Here is a 22,573-nt window from a genome sequence, read left to right as displayed (position 1 = left end):
AGATGCTTAATTATAGTGAAAAGACATGTAATATTTATGCCCTATTCATACTTTTTGTCAATATCTGGTGATATTTGTTTTGTTCAGGAGCATGCCTTGGCCCAGGCAGAACTGCTAAAGCGTCAAGAAGAACTGGAAAGAAAAGCAGCTGAACTAGATCGCAGAGAAAGGGAAATGCAGAGTCTCAATCAGCAAGGGGGTATGCATGAAAAATATACCTTAAATTTCAGAAATGTCTCTTTCTCTTAGAAACTTCTAATTTTATAGTAACACTGTCAAGCAGATTGAAAAGGGATTTTTGTAATGTCTTCAGGAAAAGGAAGTTTATCACCCTTGAGAAGATGCATACAGTGAATAAACTGGGCTGTCCTTTCAGATTTGCAGTGAAAAAAATTTAAATGTGGCCTCTTTAGCATGTTATTCTCTTCTATCTATTATTCTCTTCTATTTTTATTCTAGATTAGTATCTGAGTAATACTGCTGAATAGAAATGGAGCATTTTGAGATGAAGTAAAACTATAACTTCCTAAAGTAACATCTCTGGTTTCTCCTCTGTCAGTATGTATAGCTGTAGGAGAACTTCTCTGGTTTGAAATATTTAATTTCTTTTGCTGTATTACAAACATAATATTCTACACAAATAGCAGAAAGATCTATTCTATATTAATCTTTCACTAGTTTTTTTGTATGCCACAAACTCTGTGCTCTGCAAAATGAACAGCTTTTTCAAGCAATTTCACAAGTATGAGAATATTTACATCCTCTTAACTGAAGATGCTTTGCTTCAAGTAGATCTGTGGGAATATTCCTTTCCAAAAGTAGGATCTTCAGAGTGAAGTTCAAAATAACCCCGAAACCCAACAAAGCAAACCACTGTGTAAGGCTGACTTTATCTGGTCATTTCACTTTTATTTACAGTTCTGTTTTATTTTCACACATGCTGGTCTTTTTTTCAATATGCAGTGTTACAATTCCAAATTGCATAATTCCTTATTAATTCAAGTTATGAGGGAATTCTGTAGAATAGAATAAAATATTTTCAGTTGGAAGGGACTTGCAGTGAATCACAGTGTAGTAATTGGAATAGAGTTGGAAGGGGACTCTGGAGATCATCTTATCCAAGGCAGGGTCACCTGAAGCAGGTGATAAAGGAACAGGAATGCATCCAGGTTGGTTTTGAAGGTCTCCAGAGAGGGACACTCCACAAAGTCCATTCCAGTGCTCTGCCACCCTCAATGTAAAGAAGTTCTTTCAAGAAACTTCTTGTGTTTCAGTTTATTGCCATTACTTCTATCTGGGCACCACTGAAAAGTTTGGCATCATCCTCTTGACACCTTTGAGATACTTATATATATTGATAAGATCCCCTCCCAGTCTTCTCTAAATAGGCCCAGCACTCTTGGTCTCCACATTATCTTTGTGACCCTTCTGGACTATCTCCAGAAGCTCCTCATCTCTCTGGCACTGAGGAGCCCAGAAATGGACACAGCAGTCCAGATGTGGCCTCACCAGGGCCCAGCAGAGGGGGAGGATCAGCTCCCTTGATCTGCTGGCCACACTCTTCCCAGTGCAGCCCAGGATCCCCCTGGGCCTCCTGGCCACAAGGGCACACTGCTGGCTCATTGTCACCTTGGGACCCACCAGGACCCCCAGGTCCTTCTCTGCAGAGCTGCCCTTCAGTGGGGCAGCCCCAGCCTGTGCTGCTGCTTGGGGTTGTTCCTCCCCAGGTGCAGGACCCTGCACTTGCCCCTGTTGAACCTCACCAGGGTTCTCTCTGTCCAACTCTCCAGCCTACCAAGGTCTGGCTGAAAGGCAGCAGAGCCTTCAGCTGTATCAGCCACCCCCCAGGTTGTATCATCAGCAAACCTGCTGAGGAACCTTGGATCCCTTCATCCAGGCCAGTGATAGACAAGTTGAGTGAGACTGGACCCAGTACTGATCCCTGGGGAACACCACTGACTACAGGCCTCCACCTGGATTCTCCTGCCCTGATCCTGACCCTCTGAGCTCTGCCATTCAGCCAGTCCTTGGTCCACCTCACTGTCCATCCATCTAAACCCTGTTTCCTGTGCTTACCTATGAGGATATTATGGAAGATGGTGTCCAAAGCCTTGCTGAAGTGGAGGCAGACAACAACCACTGCTCTCCCCTCATCTGCCCCTCCTGCCTGGCCATCACAGAGGGCTGTCGGATTGGTCAAGCATCATTTCCCCTTAGGGAATCCCTGCTGACTGATCCTGATGACCTCCTTTTCTTCTACATGCGTGGTGATGACCTCCAGAATGTTCTGTTCCATCACCTTTCCAGGGATGGAGGTGAGGCTGACTGGCTAGTACTTTCCTGGATCCTTCTTGCCAGTTTTGAAGATTGGAGTAACATTGGCTTTCCTGTGGCCATTAGTTCCTGTTTTCTATGACTTTTCAAAGATGGTGGAGAGTGGCTTGGCTCCCTCTGCACCTATGGGTGCATCTTATCAGGGCTGTGGATTTTTGTGCATTAGAAACCTTCACAGTTGATCTCTAACCAAACATTTTATGACTGGGGGAAGTTGTCTTTTTTCCAGACTTCCTCTCCTTGCCCCAAGGTCTGGGATTCCTCAGGGCTGGCGTCAGCAGTTAACACTGAAGGAAAGAAGGCTCTTTCTGTAATTCTGTGATTCTGTCTTCTCTCTGTTTTCCTTCACTAGGACAGAGATCTGATTCAGCAGTGACTCCACATTTTCCCTTGTTTTATTTTTGCTGCTAATGTGCTTGTAGACGCTCTGCTTGTTAATCCTTGATATCATTTGACAAAGTTAATTGCAAGCAGGCCTTGGCCTTTTTTGTCACATCTCTGCATACTCTGATGATGTTCCTATAGTCCTCCCATGTGACCTGCTTCTTTTCCCACATCCCATAAATTTCTTCCTTGTGTTTGAAATTCCTGTGCTTATCCATGCAAGTCTCTTGCCCCTTCTTCCTGATTTCTTGCTCATGGGAATGCACTGGACTTGAGGAAGTGATGTTTGATTATTGACCAGCTTTCTTGGACCCCTTTCTCTTCTAGGGCTCTAACTCATGAGATTCTGCTAAGATCTTTGAAGAGAATGAAGTTAGCTCTCTGGAAGTTCAGGGTTCTAGTTTTGATTGCTGCTTTACCTCCTCCACACAAAATCTTGAGTTCCACCTTATCTTGGTTGCTGTATAGCCTTGCTGTATAGCCGAGGTTGGCCTCAGCCTTCATGTCTTCAACCAGTTCCTTCTGGTTTGATTGTTGTCTCAATTTGGAGACAAATTTTAGGAGGAAATGCTCTGGAATGACTGTTTCTCTGAAGAGAAGGGCTTCAGTAATCTCTTTTTGCCAATGAATGAATAATTAATAATAAGAAATGAGTACCAGTGGATGAAAGTGAAAAAAAAAGGTTATAAACAAAGCATGATGCCTACAAGGCACAGAAAAAAGAAAAGATTGAATAAACGCTAGATATTGAAATCTGAGAACCTTACCCCCCAACCGCCATGCGGCTTGAAAGGAAGAAAATGACAGCTGGCCCCGTTGTCTCAGGGGAGGGGAAAAAGGAGTTCATGCTGCAACTTGGGCAAAGCAGATGGAAGCCTGTTGAACTTCTGGCGTTGGTGTCCTCCTTGCAGCAGATGAAGCTGGTGGATTTTGGTGGCCTTTCTTTTGTTGTTGAGCCTTTTTTCCCAAGGTCTTGGGCTCAGAGCAGCCACCTGCTCATCTCCTGTCCCAGCAATTTGGATCTCCAACCAAAAACACAGCACAAACAGTTCAAGAAAATAACAAAAAAAGCCACTGAAAGGTTTCTTGGTGCAGCCTCCATGTCAGGGGAAAGGAAGAAAAAAAACCATTTGTGCTTAAGCTAGCAAAAACTAATCTAGTGCAAGCAAGAATGTCATGTCCTGGTCCACCCCACAGCCTCACGCCCCAGGGTGATGCTTTGAATAAAACTCAGGAGGGAACCCAGGACTCCCTGCCCCTCCCCCTGATTTATCTTAAAGCTACAGCAGTCATTTCTGGGAACAAAGCAGATGATGAGGGAATAGAGTATCATCATAAAATCACCCCAAGACAATCATCCGGCAAGACATCTTTCTTCATTGGTTCTTCTACCATATGCATCAAAAAATTATCTTCAGTGACCTTCAGGAATTTCGTGGACCATATATACTGGGCCTTGTCCCACAAACAAATCCCCTGGAGAACCAGGACCTATGACCCTGAGGCTATTGCCAGCTCTTCATAGAAAGCCTCACCAACTTCCTCCTGCTCATCAGGTGGCCTATAAATAAGCACACACAACATTATCACCCATATTAGCCTGTCCTTTAATTCTTACACATAAACTGTCAACTCATTTGTCTGCCCCTGAACAGAGCTTGATACAATCCAGTTGCTTTCTCATATGAAGAACAACTGGACCACCTCAACTTTCTGACCTGCCTTTCCTAAAAAATTCATAACCACGCATGACATTATTCCAGTCATGTGAGCTATCATACCATATCTCTGTAATTGCAGTGAGATGGCCTTGTGACTGCTTATAGATTTCCAGTTCTTCTTGTTTATCCCCCATGGTGCTGTATGTTCGTGTACAGACACTTCAGAGAGGTAATGGAGCATCCAGATTCCATAGATGGAGTTCCCTAGATTATAACCATGAACACCCTTGACATCATTAGCCCTGTTATTCGCATTTTGAGAAGGAGCTAAGGAACATCTACACTGATTGCCATGACCTCCTCTCTAGAAGGAAGCAATAGAATGATCATAGCCACTTTGGACCTCAGCCCCTGAGTTCTGTAGTCTTAAAGTCCATCTCACTAAACTGGCCAGCATGCTGCCAAAGATTCTCTTGCACTTTTTTAAACAGATCCTATTCCTCCCTAATAGGCAACAATCATTTAAGCACAACCGAGTGTTATGAAAGCCAAAACCTTGATGGCAGCCAGGAAGCCAGACATTGATCTGCACAACATGGCTTCTGGCTGTCCCTGCTTCTGTCACCACGAAGGTAGTTGAGAACAAGACTTGGGCACCAGTGTTTGTCACTTGTCTTGCCAGTGCTTTATAAACTGCCTTGATCCTGCCTGTTTTTTTGCTAGTGGTATCATTTGCATCCATGTGAGAAAGTAATCCATGCTCTTGACAAGTTGGGTGACCCTCTTGGCAGCATCATGAATCTTAGGTAGGCAGCCTTTCCTCCTGTGACTCTTGATCAGGCTGGTAGGTGGTGTCTCAGTGACCCTATGAGAGTCACCTGCAGGATTTACTCAGAATTTCTTTTTACAGTAATGACTATGTGCTGCTGGTCCAGATGCTGCTCCTTGTTGGACTTGCTGATGGACATCTAAAGCCTTTAAAGCATCTGTTTTGGTGTGGAAGTTGCAGGGTGGACGTTGGGCTTGAGTTCTGTATTTGTGTGTCACTAGGATCCAAGGCATCTCCCACTCAGTGATGTCCCCTGTAGGTGTATGGTCTGGAAGCCGTTTCTCTGTCCCCGTTTCAGTCCCTCTAACACTGCACAGCCTGTTGCAATTTGTCCACATTCTGCAACAGTTCTTGAAGCTATGCAAAATTCATGCAGGGACAAGCTTTTTCTCTAGGAGGAGTATCTGTGCACCCATTGCAAGCTACCACCTGTACTCATGTCTCTTCCCTTACCAGTTCCCTCACTGGATGTATCAGTCAGACTTCTCTGGGGCTCTCAGTAGACACACTCATTTTGACTCCAAGGCAATTGTCCACCGTTGTGGCAGGGACCTAGAGCACTTAGCACTTACCTGAGGCATGGACCTACCTGTGGATTGCAGCACTCTCCCTGCTCACCCTCCTGCATAAACTCCCACACCACATCTTTTTGATGCACTGTGTCCTGGTCACTCATGCTCCCTTAAAGCTGATTAAATCTCCCAGACTGCTCCTTGTAATGCTCACTCCATGCTTGACTGGTTAGTGAGAGCTTCTGGGTCCTGACAGGGCTTTGGGCTGCTGTTGAAGTGTCCCTAAGCTCAAGGAATGTCTGGATAGCTTGATCTAACACCCACCCCCAAACTTACTTTGGTTGCTGCTGCTACCCCTCCTGACAGTGGCCATACAGTCCCAACTACCTGCTCACTTCAGTACCAGTAAATTAAAGCATGTTATTTAAGGGCATTGTTCATGTGCCCTGAAACACTGACAGGCTGAGGACATTGAGCACTCCTCTAGGAAACTGATTCTAGTGTTTGACCATTTTCTTGGTAAAGAAGTGCATCCTGATGTTCACTGTGAACCTGCTGTGGCATAACTTTGAACTATTCCGTGTATTGCATTTCTGGATCCCAGGGACACACATGCTAATTTGGACTCCTTTGAAAACACCCTAGAGTGTTGATTGGAGAACAGCGTCTTTCGCAGTTCTCTAGCTGTTTGCATTCATTTGCCTTAAGATGCTGACTGCACATCTAGGACACTGTTGGCATATGTTGTCTTAATTTACTGCAGTGAAAGATCTTCAAGCTGGTATGTCACCTCAGCTTGATGCCTTTAACCTTGTCTGCTCAGGTTCTGTGTGGCATTGCATTTGAGCTAATAAAAGTGTACTGCTTCCTATTTCATCTAATTAATTTGGTCACGTGGTGGTTTATACATCTCTTGCATCCAGAGTTTGAAATGCTGTGGCAAAGGTTTGTTCAAGTGATTTTCTCAGTTGAATCTCTGAATCTGTGCCTGATAAGACTTGTGTTCAGCAGTCTGTGGTCAGATAAACATACAGGAAATCCAAGTGTCTGGTCATGTGTCCTTTGCAGTGTCCTCACTCTGTCACACAACTGTGTCAAAATACAGTGATGTTGTAGGGCATATTCTTGTTAGAAAAAGGTACTTACAGACCATTTTAGTAATTGTCTTTCTTGAGACTTCCTGCCTTTCAGGTAAGTTTTGACAGGAAACCATACTGGAAACTAGAGATACTTTCACATTAAAAATATCAGGATTTTGAAAATGAAGAATGCTTTTCAATCTCCTATCTTTGTGTTCAACAGACTATATCACAATGGTGAGACTTTAGGGAAATACTCATTTAAATGTCAAGGAATTCTCAGAAATTGTTTTTCTGTCCATATCTGTTTTGTAAAAAATTCTCTTACTTTTTAGGAAATGTCAGATGCCTGCTCACTCTTTTCTGTAGATAAAATAATGTATTTTCCTTGACCTGGCTACACTTTTATTTAATTTCTGAAGTTTATGTTGAGGATTGCTCTTAAAACTCTTTGTGTTTTGGTAGCCCAAGTTACCCATTCACTTGAGAAACTTAGGCATTAAACAGTTCAAACAAGTTCAAATGTAAATCTTTTTCAAGTATACAGAGACTGAAGCTACATGATAAAAGCCCTTTTTTTTTCTTTACTTTCTCTTTTGCAGGTAGAAAAAATAACTGGCCTCCTCTTCCTGAGAATTTTCCTGTAGGTCCTTGTTTTTACCAGGATTTTTCAGTAGACATTCCTGTAGAATTCCAGAAGACAGTAAAGATTATGTACTATTTGTGGATGTGTAAGTATTTTCTTTTTAAGAAAAACATAGTGCCTATTCAAACTTGGTAATACATATCTGCTACTTTGGCTTTTGGAACATCTATAATGAAAAATTATTTTAAATCCAGAAGGCAAATGTTGAATCAAAATTTTATAGCTTCCATAAAAGTATTAAATTTAAAAGTATTAAATTACATCATAAAAGCTTCCATGAAAAAAAGGAGGATTATCCTGGGGCAATTTGGTTCTAATTTATTGTAATTGTCTGGTTTAAGTTTCTCCAGCTGTAAAATGAACTTCGACTGTTTATTAACTTAGAAATAATTTTACTGTTTTTAAAATCAGCTTATATGTTAAGGAATAAATGTCACAATTAATATACTTTTGAGTTCAAGATGTATAATATCCATTTGCTTTAATAGACATAGTTTTGTATAGTTTAATATGGTTTTAATCTATAGAAAAGGCTTAATGTCCTTTTACCCTATTTTAAGAAATAGTGTCAATTAGCTGAAAAATCAGTCCATGTTAAAACTATCCTTTGTAGGCAAAGACTGTTCTGCACCATCTTTGTAGGATTAATTTTGTTCTCACTGGGGGGCTGTGTTTTGACTGGTGAAATACTGGAATAAACAAGTGTGCAGATGCCACACTTTTTTCTTCTCTCTTCTCCTCTGTGACTGATAAAAGCCTAATAAATACTCTGACTCTGAAGAAATTGCAAGATTTAGATACATTGGTGCCTTTAATATATTTTTAGCCTTCTAAGAAAATGTGGATTTCAGATGTTTTCTGTACTTTTTTTCATAGCTTAAGATGTAGTTAGGAAATCTCCATAACTTTACACGTTACTCTGGTAATTTATTGCTGTGATTGAAGCATGTAATTGAAGCACATGAAATGAGCAGACAGCACTGAATCAAATCAATTCCACTTCATCATAACCTACAGTTTTCTATATTCATCGCTGGATCGTTCGTCTTCAGATAAGCAACCATAGAGCGTGTGACTGGTCATCCTCATAAAATTGTCAGATAATTTAGATGTATATGAAATCTAAGGTGAAATACTCAGAATTTTAGGATGCTTACCAGTTCTGGCCATTTGCAGGACTGCGTTCTGAAAGTACATATGTTTAACATACGAGGTGAAGTTAGGCAGTTAAAACTGGAATATTAATATTATTGTTAATTTTCATTCTTAGGCAACAAGTAAAGGAAGAAGCAATATTATTTCAAAATACATAGAAGCTATGCTTTTATACTGACATGACAGCTAATCTTCTAGGTAGACTGAGGCTTCAAACAAGTCTTCTTGCACTCTTTGTTCTTTAGTAGTAGTACTCTCTGGCATATATTACTCAGGAAGGCAGGATCAGGGCACAATAAGGAAAAAGAAAGACAAAATCTATTTCACAGTTAAAAAAAAAAAAAGATTGAAAAGATTGGGTATAGAACCCCATTCCTTAGAGTTGGCTGTTGAATAAATCCTGGGAACTTTTCTTTCTTAGGATGGCGTCTATGTGGTTTGGCTAATTTCTCGTTGACTATTTCTCCTCTGGGAAGAAATATTATTCCCACAATAGACCTGGTTCTGCTTGCTACTCTACATTTGATTTCCTCTTCCAGAACTTTGTACACCTTCTAAGGTCTAGGGCTTCTGTGAACATAATCACATTTGGATAAATCTAGTATTGGATTCTCAGCACTTTATAAAGTAGGTCCTTTTTCTTTGTAGGAACCCTGGGAACAAACTTCCTAGTTTAGTTTTCTGTGTTTCCAGTTAGTATTAATTTTATATCATCATGCTTGGTTTTTATATCTCTGAGGAAACTTCTTTACTTAAGATTCATATGCTCTTCCTTTCATGGGGAAACAACTCTGTATCCCTATTTCATTAACTCATCCCTCTTTTCTCCTTTTGTATCAGAAGTCAGAGTTTCCTAATTCTTTGATGTGATTTTATCTTGGCACATTCTTTCCTCCAGGGGGGGAGACTTTTGTTTTTTTAACAGATTGAGTGCTCACATGTTTTTGTAAACTATAACAATCAATTAGCAATGACTTTTCACAGTTCCCATTGGAGCTCTTCTGTTCTATTTTGGCTTTGTGGCCATTGGTGCTTTAAGGGCTTGCACATGAAACTGACAGTTTTCCTAGCTCATTAGCACTGAGTACTGATTTTTTGATCTTTTGCTATTTATTATGCCTAGTGTCAAGTACAATGTCTCTTGACTTTGACTCTTTGACTGTGCCAAAAGTCAAAAACAGGCTCAAAAGCATGTTTTCCAGCTACTTTCCCCACAGTCTGATAGCATGTGCCAAATAAACACCACTGATTTTCATGTACTGTTTCTCTTTTGAAGTTACAGACTGAAGAGATTCTGGTAGAGAAATAATACCAAAGTACCAACTTTTTTTCTTTTTCTGTTTAGTAGAGTTTCATCTCGTCCTCTGTCTGAGGATACAATAGATGGTGTGCATGTGTGTGTATACACAAACTCCCTCCAAGCCTGTTCTAATGGGTTGCTGTATTTTAGAGTTAGATGTTTCTTGGTATATTAATTTAATTCTCCCCTCCTGTGTTTCCTGTTCTTTCCACTGTCATTATGGAAAATGCTTTTATCCCTGTTAGTCATCTCCTTTTACTTAGTTCACTCAGCCTTTCTAAGTGGGTGACATTTTCTCAAGGTTTGACTGGTTGCTGTCATACAGATTGACTCTTGGTCCCCTCCATATTATTGTCTGTTTTTTAGTGTGTAGCATCAGGAGATTTTTAAAAAGTACTTTCACATTTTAGATAGCACATGTTTATGTGTTTAGGTGCTGATCTAAGACTGTTTAATGTTTATTGTATGCTATCTAAGTCTGTTTTAAAAATCTGGTTTTTCCCTATTAAAGATCATCCTCTTTTTTGTAAGGCATGTTAGCATGTCTCTCCCAAGCAAGCAGAACACACCAGGAACAAAAGCCTAAACAACATCTGAAGCTACTTGGTGCTCCAAGGTTATGTGTGATCAAACTTCACTAGCCAGTCCTCCCTTGTGAGTTGCCTTGTGGCTTCAAAACTCTCCATTGCATAGGCATCCCATTTGCCTTTAGGCAGTTCCAGTCCTGGATGACAGTCATGTGTCTTAATGTGGACTTAGGTTTCCTGAGAATATAACCAATGAAACATTACTGAAATTAAACTTAGTACAAAAATATGTTTTCATAGTATCTCAAATGGAATACCAAAATCATCTCAATAATGTACATGCCAAATATCTTCAATACAACTTGTGGTCTTTATCTACAGCTCACTTTCTGACATTTATGGATAATAAAGTGTAGTTAATTAAGTCAAGGAATATATCTAAGAAGTATTCTTCTGTTCAGGAAAGTTTATATCCAGAAAAAGAAGTCAAGTATTAATATTTATTAAAGTAATTCAATTTCCCATTGTTGACTCTTATTCTGGCATGAATGCCTGTTTTTTCAACTTCAGCTGCTTCCACACACAAACTATGAGAAGGCTTTCTTCAATCACACACTACTTTATTGTTACAGCTGTGAGGTTATCATACAGAAACTACATGTTGCAGACTCCTGCCAAAGCCCTAGGTGATTTCAGCCCCCAGGTGGTCATTATTTTCTAATAGCTTGTATTATTGTTTAATTTGCTGAGGCAAATACTTAAAACTGTTACCCTGAACCTACAAAGATGTCTGTTCATATAAGTGCTAAGCTTGCCCTAGATCCCTTAGTGAAGGTGTTTGCTCAAAGGATAAATGATTCTCTGTACCTTGCAGCAAGCAGGCAGAGTGAAGGGCAAACACAGTGAAGTGAGCATTGTCAGTCAAATCTGCTATTTTTCTCTTGCTAGTACTTATTTTGTGCAGCTTAAACTCTGTTGCAGTAGTGAAGCAGACCCCTGTGTTGCCGGTTTTAGTGTCAGTAGTGGGTGTGATGATTTTTTTTTTCCGGCATTGATTATACTCTTTTAAAACTTGTCCTGTTACCATAATTGCAGTTATATTAAAAAAAAGCCATTTTGGAAAGTTGAAGCTCCACCAGAATTCAGATGTTTCTAGTAACATAGGAGTCTCCATCTGTTCCAGTATTGAGCAGAAAAAGAGAAAATACCCCTTTTTTGTACTTAGCAAAGAAAGGCAGGAACTGGGATTTGTGTAGTGTCTTTTCTTTATGTGGCATAGACACACAAATTCTGAAATGAGTTGTTCTGCTGACCCCTTTGGGCAGTGCTATATGATATAAGATATGTCAGTGCAATAATTGGCTTTTATTTGAAAGAACAAAGTGTTTTGATTCTGGCAACTCTTGATGGAAAATATGATCTGTTTATCTCAGGAAGTGTTTTAGTTTCATCAGTCTTCCATGTAATTATATGTGCATCTTGTTTTTAAGAGTTCTTTCCCACTTTGTTGATTTAGAGCTCAAGTAACAAGACACCAACAAAGCATATCAGGGTTCTCCTTTTTGGAATCTTTAGTATCTTGCCTGATCTGTTAACCTTACCATCTCATAGAATGATGAAAATATTGCTCTGAACTTAAATAAATAAAAATCATTGCTGTCAGGAGCAGTTTGTGCAGTTATAAATACCCCACTTTATCCTGATCCACAAGGAAAGAAATTGTTCTCTGAGGCAGCAAAATCCCTCCTGAATCACTGGTTATTGCTGAACAAAGAGACAAATTCATGTTCATCTTTGAAGTCTAGCAGAACTAACTTCTGTGCCAGATAGCATGAATGTAGTAGTTGTAATGTTTCTTAATATTGCCTTATTCTATTCTAAGAAGTAAGCTTAATTGAAATAAAATGTGAAGTCATAATTCAAATGCATTTTCTTCAGTAGAAATTGAATACTTAATGTATAACAAGGTCTGCCAATGAGAAAATTATACTGTTGAGCTGACCACAGACCAGCAAAAAGGCAGATGCTCTAAGAAAGACCAGTGTTCTAAGAAATATTTGAATATACTAATTATCTTAAAGCATCTAGAACAGCTTCCTGCAGATCATGTTTTACTGAGGAACATTCTTAGTAAGTGGGTTTTTTTTGTTTTACTATGTGGAAAACAAAGAGCTTTCTGTTGAAAGATTATTTGGGAAATTTTGTTTTCAAATTTGAAAGGGAACAGTGATTTTTTGTAATGCAATATATGTTATTTTTAAGCTCGCTCTCAAAAATATTCAGTAATCTCATAAATACTTGTATTCAGTTATTACGGTAGAAAAAATCAGTATTTGCAGCTGTAGAAACCTCTTTTTTTAATTTAATGTTTTGAAAGTATTTTATTTTTTATGACTGTATTTTTCATTGCCATGTAGCTGGTGGTACTTAAATTTTCATATAGAGTACTCTCATTTGTGAATACAACATTTACATGAAATTTAGAAAACTATAAAAATCAATTTATTACAGAAGGTTTTGATATGGTATTGGTATTGTCAGCATGCTGATGTTTTGTTTAAAATGCTGTTTTGTTTAAATGTTTAAAATGTTTGTAAGTTCAAGTATAACTTTAGCAGTTGTAATAATTTATTTTTTAGACATAACTTAATTAAGACTATTTTGCCTTTGCTTCTACAGTCCATACAGTGACACTGTTTCTTAATATCTTTGGATGTTTGGCCTGGTTTTATGTTGATGCTTCACGAGGAGTTGATTTTGGATTGAGTATTCTCTGGTTCTTGCTTTTTACCCCTTGTTCTTTTGTCTGCTGGTACAGACCACTTTATGGAGCTTTCAGGTAACAACTTCAACTTGACTTAGGATATTTAAAAACTTGTTAAAATGCATTAACATCCCAGAATTTGCTTGATTATCATGATTGATAATCCTCTAAAGTGCTTTCATTAGAAACAAAGATTTTGTTTGGCGTTAATTCAGTTGTTGAATTTGAAATACAGATGCCACTAGTTAATAGTATTATGGAATATCCTTTAAAATACTTACCAGTTTTGCCACAGACAAAGTATTTTTATACTAAACTTGGTTATAGTTAATAAGGGCTGGTAACAGTTGTAAAGAACATTTTTATTAAATCTCTCTCTCTTCACACCAAGAATTTGAGTAGGTTAGTAGTAAATAGTGTCTCAAATTCTTTGCTTCCTGAATGAACTTTGTAAGTAGCTAACCTTAAAATCTTGTATTTTTAAGCGACAGACACCTACAGTTATCTGTAATTGAAATAGCCTGAGATTCTTAAGAATTAATAGAGCAGGTGTATAGTAAGCAAACTAGTATTTTTCCTAGTCTTAGTAATCTTTGCAAACTTCAGAAGCATGGGGTGTGTGATTAAGAATAGAATGGTGTATTTGCATGCTATATTAAACCTTTTTGTACTGAACATCAGCATATAGAGATTTCAAGTCCTGTACTCTTGAGAGTTTTGGGGTTTTTTTTACATTGGAGTTATTTGGGGTTTTTTACGTTGGAGTTATTTGGGGTGTTCTCAGTTAAAAATACCCCTATTCTTGCATTTAAGAATTGATGGCCAGAAATTGCAATTAACTGTGACACTTAAGACTACAGGAGGTGTTCTTTTTGGTAACCAAGGAGGTATTGCTATACCCACAACCCTTTGAGGAATCATATAGTTTAATGTGCATTTCTTATCTAGTAAATCCATAGCTTTTCTTAGGGAAAATTGGTTGGTTGAGGAACTACTACTTGCATATTTAACTTTCAGTCAGTTGCTCAGGTGAAAATGAAATAGTTACTGAACTGAACTGGTGTATAGAAATTATAAACTCCCTTCTGCAGGAAGAGGTGTTAAAGGCAAAGTGTTTCTGTAACTGAACCTAATGATTTATACTTTCTTAAGAACTCCAGTAGCAAGCATATAATATAATCAAGAGTTTTGACAGTAGTAAAGTTGAGACTTGGTTTAAATTTTGCCTGTACATTTATATTTTTCTGGTGGCTTTTTTTATTTTTTTTCCCAGTCTTTGGCATTTTAAACAGTAATTTAAACAGCAAGTGTATTTTGTACATTTTACTTTAAAATAATAGCTGCTTCAGTATTTTGGCGTGCCCTGTGTTTCAGTAATTCCATATGAGATTTTATTTCCTTTTCACAAGTTAAATATTCTCTTCCAATCTTGCCATCACTGTGAACTTCACTTCACTCAGAAAGTGGAGCAGAATTCTTTATACTAACTTAAGTATTGGTTGAAGAGGCCCTGCTCTGGGTTGTACAGAACTATTTTCCCCTTTCCTAGAGATGCAGATGGCAAACTCTCTGTATTAAAGAGGAAAGAGCAGCTCTTGTAAATAAACACACTGAAAAATCACAGAATTGCTGATATTTAGCTCACTTGATAAATGAAAGTACTTTTCTTCTAGTTAATACAGAAAAAAGTTAGATTGGTACTACAGAATATGAATAAAAGTAATTAATTTTCTGGCTGCTTTAATCTTTTTCCCCCCACCTCTTTCAGGAGTGACAGTTCATTCAGGTTCTTTGTGTTCTTCTTTGTATATATCTGTCAGTTTGCTGTACATGTACTTCAAGCTGCAGGATTTCAAAGATGGGGAAACTGGTGAGTATTTTGTTTGCCATGGAGTTGTACTGTCTGTAAGACAAGCACTCACATTTAAAGTAATAACTGCAATACAGTCTGTGTTTTCAAAGGAATAATCTTGTGTTCACTGGAATGTTACATTTAACTCTCCAAAGAAAGCATTTTTGGAGTGCTCTTAACTGGGAGAAGTGGGTGAAATATATCCAAAGAATGTGAAATAGTTCTGTTACTAGGCTGGTCAAAATTTTATCCTTCAATTCAAACCACTTTGAACTAACTCTTTCATATACTACCTCCTCTATTTTGGTGGTGTAAGGAGTTACTAGTCATTCTGTATTTAAGGTAAAGGACAGCAAAAATTCAGACATCAATAATATATTGCTTGCATATTTTATGTATTGTTAGGTATTTCTAATAATATTAATATACTTCCTACTTAATGAGAAATTTATGGCTAAATTTGTAGAATGAGTTAAGAAGGCATTTGGGTGAATATAGTAGTATATATTTGATATTATTTGAAAAGTTCATTTGTCTGAGTCCCATCTATATTCTGTAATAAGTTGATCTTTGTTTTAAATGTTTGCAAATATATAAGCTTTTACGTGGTGCTTGTATATTACCTTTTATCTGAGTCTTTGAGGTCTAATATTGAGAATTTACAAGGAGAAACTGTGGGGAATCAGCCACTGTCCTTGAAATAAAGGAATTAACTAAAAGCAAAGTTGTAGTAGCCAGCTGGTAACATGAAGAGTCACGAGTGCTGTAGTTGAGTAATGTCACTTCCTCCTATCAGTGCTTTTTGCTCCAAACCTCAAAATATATGCAAGGAAGACAAAACAGTATTGCTTTAGAATTATGTAAGGAAAAATCCTGGTTTATTATTTTTGCTCAGGAATCATCTATTGCTTATTCATCCAAGTCTGGAAAGTGTGCTTTTAATCATACCTTAGGGAAGGAGTATTGAAAGTAGCCAGATCATCAGAAAATCCTAATTACAGTTTGGATTTTGGGGCTTTGTGGTAGATTGCAGTGGGACATAGTGGTGCGAGACAGGTAGGGAAAGGTTTTCAGGTTTGCATTTACATAATTCTTTGCTTCTTTTTTCTTTTCCTAACATGGAAAATTCTTTCCCATCTTAATGCATAGGGTTTTGTTCTTAAGGCAACCTGCTTTTTTAGTGGTCAGGTCTGAAACTCTTTTGGTGTCTGTTGGTGTTTAAATTTTGAAGAATGGTGAAATGTTTGTAGTAGATACATATATAGCATTTTCTATTAGTTCATCTGATGCTCTCTACTAAAAAAAAAATATATTAACCTTGGATGAGAAAGCATCACTGTGTGGATACAATTAAATGACTCTTCACACAGAAGCTCTGTGTATGTGGTGTTTTCCTGCTCTGTATTTACAGAAGTTAGAAACTATCTTTTTAGGGATATTTTCTCATCTACGAATTCATGTAGTCTTGAATCAATCTGAAATGACAGTATTACAAAAACAAACCTCAAGAATTGAGAAGCAGCTCTCTAATTTCTCCACAATTTTGCTCAAGGATCGTAATACTAACAAGAATTTTTTCATATAGTTTCACTGCATTTTCTATGAAAAAATGGAAATTAAGCTTTAAAAGCGTATCAGAGAACCAAAATATGCTTAGATAAGATTCCCATGATTTTTCTTCAAAAATACTCAAAATGGTTCAGAACCAGGAGGTTATAAACTTTTCATCAGTGAGGGTATCTTTGATTTTATGATTCATGTGCTGTACTAATAAAATCTGTTCTTTCTCCTTCCTTCAGTGGGTGGATTTCATCTCTTACTGGACTTAATAAGAGTATTCCTGTTGGCATTATGATGATAATCATAGCTGCACTTTTCACAGCATCTGCTGTTATCTCACTAGTTATGTTTAAAAAGGTAAGTTGCATATTATTCCCCTTTTTCGTTTCCTACGTTTGATTTGGATTTTGCTTTCTGTCTTGAGAGAGGTACTCTTTCACAAAGTAGTGGGGATTAAATTATATTCTTAAAGGTGAGCCTTACCTGTTAACGACTGTACCGTTTTGCTTATACTGTTGTGGAGTTAGAAAATGCTGCTTGTACAACACAGGTATTTTCTGCAAATGGGGAAGGGTAGTGCTGAACTAGAGAATCTGAGAGGTGACCCAACCACAGTAGGAGTAGGTAAATGCTCTGGACACTGATCATAGCTGTAGATGCCAGGTTGCCCCTCAGGTGCAGAGAAATGTGACTCAAATAATTGCCAACTTTTTTCTCTTACCAAAGTCATTCCTATTAAAATCAATAGAAGAGAAAGATGCTCAGCACCTCAAAATATGATTTTTATTTCTGTATCTCTATTTTTTTAGTATTTTATTGCCAGCTAATGATGCATGCTAAGGAGCATGAAAACTCAAAGAAATAAACTTTTTCTATGGTTATTTTTGGTGAATTTCCACCCAGAAGATCTTAGTATAGATACAGATGCACTAGTAAGTCATTAAGATAAATGTAACTGAGATTTCTGATGATGATGTGCTGGCTGAATTCAAGTAATTCAACTCAGATACAGTTAGGTTTAAAGATTTTACACATACACGGATTCTTTTGACCTGTTCACAGTAGACTTGGAATTTTAAGTCTGTGCCTGGAGATGTCCTTTCTTGTCTTCTGTAGAAATACTCTATGGATGAGAAGAAAGAAGCAAAAAAAAATGTATGGAGGAATATGTTTTTACACTTCTCTTACTGTATGCATCCAGATTCTTTCCAGAAATCTTCATATTCATATATGACTTTGTATATCTTTATGGGTGAGAAATAGTCTTGTTTATAACAGAGAAAAAAAGTTACATTAATTTTCCTGCTACACTGTAATGAAAATGTCTTTGTAATATTATTTGATAACTGTCTTGACTTAACTGAGTCACAAATAGCACTTAAATTTTAATGCTGAGGTAACTGGAAGTTAATCAGGATTTTTTGCCTTTTTTTTGGTTTTTGTTTTTTTTATATGCCATATTGTTAAGAGTGTTTATAAGCCATATGGTTTATTCCTCTGGTAATTATGCAGAGCTATTGGTCATCACACTAGTTTGTGCCTGTGTAATTAGGATATGTGTAATGTGCAAATGGGTACCTGTGTAATTAGGATATTTTGACATTTTTAATATTCAGTCAGATTGTAACTTATTCTTGTAACCAGCAGAGTAACTAAAACATTTCTAAATACTGGTTTAGAGAAAAATTCACCAAATACACATCACACATTTTAGTAAACATGATGAGACCCCCTCTGAACTTGCAGAACATTACAGGTATCCCTCACAGTCTAATTGTGTGTGCAACAGGACAATGAAAATTTCAAAAGTTTGAGGAGAAAAATTCCATATTTTCCTCTCTGAGTCTCTCAAACACATGAACAAATCACATTTCCCCACCTCGCGGCTCCGCTTTGCGTTTGAGGCTTTGCTGTCGGTCTGCTGAGAAACGGGAAGCGTTTCCTGAGTGCTTTTCCCCTCTGCAGGTGCACGGGCTGTACCGCACCACTGGCGCCAGCTTTGAGAAGGCGCAGCAGGAGTTTGCCACGGGGGTGATGTCCAACAAAACGGTGCAAACGGCTGCGGCCAACGCCGCCTCCACCGCAGCCACCAGCGCGGCCCAGAACGCCTTCAAGGGCAACCGGATGTAGGGAGACAACGTCGCCACAGTTCTCTTCAACTCTTCCTGATCTTACGGTCACTCAGTGTATTCCCTAAATGCCTAGGTCAAGATTCACACAGCATGTTCGTCTCTTCTGCAGCTGTGCATGGGTTAAATGGGAAGTGGTTGGTTTATTTTAGTAAAATAAATTCATTTACTTTATTATTCTTAAATTCATTTATTTTAAGAAGAAAACAGGTGGGTTTTTTTCACTACTTTAACATGTTGAATTCTGCAATGTTACGCTTTCCGTATTTTATGGAGGATAAATAATTTCAACAATTGGCCTGAGAATGAACTGTGGTGTATAATGATCAAATCAATGTATTAAGAACCTGGGAAAATTTTTAGCAATTCACTCCAGTATTTTTTTTTAAATTTCAGGAAAGCACTTTGGATTAATTATTTTTCTTTGCAAGAACTGATTTCCCTGTTTCTATGATAAGAAGTGGGGTAGACTGAGAGATATAGTTAAGTTTGACTGCTTCTTTTGCAATTTCAACAGCTGCTGGGGATCAAATACAAGTAAGGCGTAAATTCTTTTTTGTTTGGTTTTGGTTTGGTTTTTTTAGGTAAGTCTTTTGATATAAACCTGTAAGTTTGCATGAATACTGTTGAGTTACCTAATCTTGTTTAAGTAGTGTTTTGGTCCAGAATTTACCTGCGCCACTTTATAGCATTCGTTTGTGTCTATTTCCATGGAGTATTCTCTACCTGTGAGAAATTACTATGGGGCATAAACATTCTCTGTAATAGAATAGTTCAGTTTAAGGAGGTTAACTGGTGATTTAGCTAAATGATTATGTATTTGCTATTTTTAACTTCAGTATTCACATATCCCCTGTCCCTCTTCTATGTGCAGTGGTATTTTTGTTTTATTTGGGATTTTTTTGGTTAGTTTTTTCTGTTTGGGTTTTTTTTCAAGTATAGATTTATGTTTAACATTGGTACTAAATCTCTAGCCTGGACAGTCACTCTGTTTAGTGCCTGTCCAAAGCACTATATGTATACAGTATTTAATTTTCTAACATGAATATTGTCTAAAACCAGGCTCTTCAAGCAATGGCATTTAATGATACTTGAATTAATTTTAATATTAACTCAGCCATCTCTGTGGTGTGATTTAAGCTATAGGGAAAAAGCTTTTGAAGTATTTTGATTCAGCAAAGGGAGAAATGTTTATCTTTAATATTAAAGTTAATTTTTAACTCATTGAATTGGTGGTCTAAGCGGTTAAATTGGTTCTGTGAAACCAACAATCCATAATGGTACATACCATCACAATATTCTAAAATATAATATCATCAGCACTTTAGTAGAGTTTATATAATTTTCTCTCCTTTGAAGACCTTATATTCTGGGATTGCCTCATGAGACTTACATACAATACTTAGGCAGTTTTTCAAACTCTTCCAGAAAATAGAAAGATGACATCCCACTGTGTAAAGTATACACCATGGCTGAAATTAATTCAGCTCTTAAGGTGAATCATCTTGAATAACACAGCATAAAGCCCCCCATGTTCTGAAAATGGACTGAATTTCATAGAGTCAGTACACTGTATTCATAATAATAGAAGCTCATTTAAAAAAATACTCCCTGAGCTTAATCCTTGAATCACTAATATACTTTTAGCATGAATTCTTCTGAAAGTCTCCTTTCATTTACTAATTTTTTTAAATCAGACTTGAATTTGAAAAAAACATGATAGTTTCACCTATGCTGAAGTTCACATTAATGAATATACTTGCTTAAATATTCTATCTAACAAGGCTTTTAAAATGTCATAATAGTGGACATGCTAACACTGAACTTAAATTAGTGTGGAATGTTTTTAAAGCTTTTCAGATGAAAGTCACTGTTCTCTGCTGAGATTGGGGATCATAATTTTAGAAGTTATATATCAAGATTGTTCTTTTCATATTTTAAGCTTAACTTGAGGGTTGTATCTAGGAACTCTGCTATGGATTAAATCTAAATTTAGGGAATTTGTTTGGTGTCTCTCGGATGGGAGTCCTAGGGATATCATCCTTACGATTTAACTGAAGTTGAAAATTGCATGACAGCATAGATTACTGGAAAAAAAACCCAAACAAATTAGGAATAAAACATGAATTTGACAGGTAGAATTTTTTCTCAAATGTTTGAAGGTTTTTTGAGAAAACCTATTTAATGTTCTGTGTATAAGAATTGTTGATCTGTAATATCATGATTTGAATGTATGGATTTAAGCCTTCTGAATGAAATTCAGGGTTGCGCCACATGTGAATTCTTCAAACCAGAAATCTGTGACACTGTGGCAGCCCAAAAGGGAGGAGAAGGTTTGGTTAGCTTTGACAACAGAAGGCTGAGATTGGTTAAAATATTTCTTACCTAACAAAAATTAGATTTTACGATCTCTTATTAATCAGAGTATGGCACCCACTTGAGTTGTCTTTTTGTAGTATTGTGACAGAGTACAAGATATGAAGTTTAAACACTGGAATGTCAGTAGTCATTGATCTGTAATTTAGGAGTTGTTTTTATTTATCTGAGGATGTTTGTATATTTTGTAAATTACTAACAATGTTCTGCCATTCTGGTAAATGTCATGGTTCTGTACAAATGCACTTCTGTCCCTCTGTTGCATGTCTCGGTAGTTCAGAAGTTTTGTATATTTATTGTATTAACACAGTGTCATAGAATTAAAAAAAAAAAAGACTTTTTTCCTAGGTGTTCGCTCTGTATAGTTTTGACCAATAATGGGGATTTTTCTTCTAACAGTCAGGGTGATATGCAGGGAGGATGATCTATGTAAAAGTCTGACTTGCTTTTTATAATTCTGTATATAGATGCTGTATTTCTGCTGAAATGGTGAAGCAAAATGTCCACTATCAGTAAATCTGGTTAAAGAAAGTTAGTCTACTCAACTGTTACGAAGAGAATTGTTAAAATATTCGCAGCTTACCTTCTTGTGCTGTGAACTCAGAAGGGTTAAGATTAAACATGCTCTGTCATGACTGAATGGAATTCTACAGGTATTAAGTGACTCTTAAAACATTATTGAAAGTAAAACAAAGTTGCTGAAAAAAAGCTTTGCTTTGGTAGTATTTCTTTTCCGGATTTCTGCCAGTGAATCAGCATTTGTGTCACTGCTGTCCTCCTTTTCTTTTTTTTCTCTTCATCGCTATCACAGTCTGTTGGATTTTTTTTCATGTAATGTCAGTTGCAGCACCTGCACTGCTCTCTAGTACACATCTTACTACTGGGTTTTCTCCGAAGGGCTGAATGACTTCATCTAGAAGACAGTGATGTAGGTAAGTTTGCAAATGGATGATGCATATTCATGCAGTGATATAGTGAACAGTGCTCTGAGGTACAGTCAGGATTATTTGGGGAGATGGCAGACATGTTTTTGAAGATTCTTTCACATGCATGCATCAGTCAGTATTGAAATTCTTCATCCCCTTGATCTTTCTTTGGAGTTTAGAGATCTAGGATGGCAGTGTGAGCAGACTAAAGGAAGAGGTTTTGTACTTTCTTGTAAATGTAAGCACAGTTGTGCCATATGATCCAGTCATGTTTTATGTTTAGAATTATTATGCAATTTTAGTGCTCTTCATGGGAGATAATTCCTCTGGTTTGCTCAGGTTACTTTCCTCAAGAAGTTCTGAGCATGGAGTTGGAAAAGCATGCACACGTTGAGAGAAAAGCATGGGTTAGGAGAAGTGTTATTAAAAACATTCAGTGATATTTCTGTCAAGTAAAAGGTACACACCTAGAACATTCTGGCTATGAATCCATAGTAGGGCATAGTAGGTCAGATAATTAGATTTGACTCAGTTACATT

At 37.4% G+C, this 22,573-nt stretch overlaps 1 protein-coding gene across 2 annotated transcripts in view; it reads left to right on the top strand.

Annotated features, from left to right (window-relative positions):
• Positions 1-22,573, top strand: part of SCAMP1 (secretory carrier membrane protein 1) — a 52,119-nt gene that overhangs the window by 19,562 nt on the left and 9,984 nt on the right. Inside the window, exons 4-10 of one of the 2 annotated variants that reach the window (XR_010745753.1) lie at positions 88-199; positions 7,402-7,530; positions 13,107-13,266; positions 14,960-15,061; positions 16,843-16,960; positions 18,569-19,269; positions 21,950-22,040. Coding sequence is in view for 1 of the 2 variants with exons in the window: in XM_066338895.1 (XP_066194992.1) it covers positions 88-199; positions 7,402-7,530; positions 13,107-13,266; positions 14,960-15,061; positions 16,843-16,960; positions 18,569-18,733 (786 nt within the window). In the remaining variant the exon portion in view is untranslated. Of the gene's footprint in view, positions 1-87; positions 200-7,401; positions 7,531-13,106; positions 13,267-14,959; positions 15,062-16,842; positions 16,961-18,568; positions 21,817-21,949; positions 22,041-22,573 lie in introns of those variants that run through there. The other variant, XM_066338895.1, reaches the window with a different exon arrangement.

Source organism: Sylvia atricapilla, chromosome Z, assembly GCF_009819655.1.
Source record: "Sylvia atricapilla isolate bSylAtr1 chromosome Z, bSylAtr1.pri, whole genome shotgun sequence".
Classification (NCBI taxonomy): domain Eukaryota; kingdom Metazoa; phylum Chordata; class Aves; order Passeriformes; family Sylviidae; genus Sylvia; species Sylvia atricapilla.
This window is presented reverse-complemented; position numbering and strand designations above follow the sequence as displayed.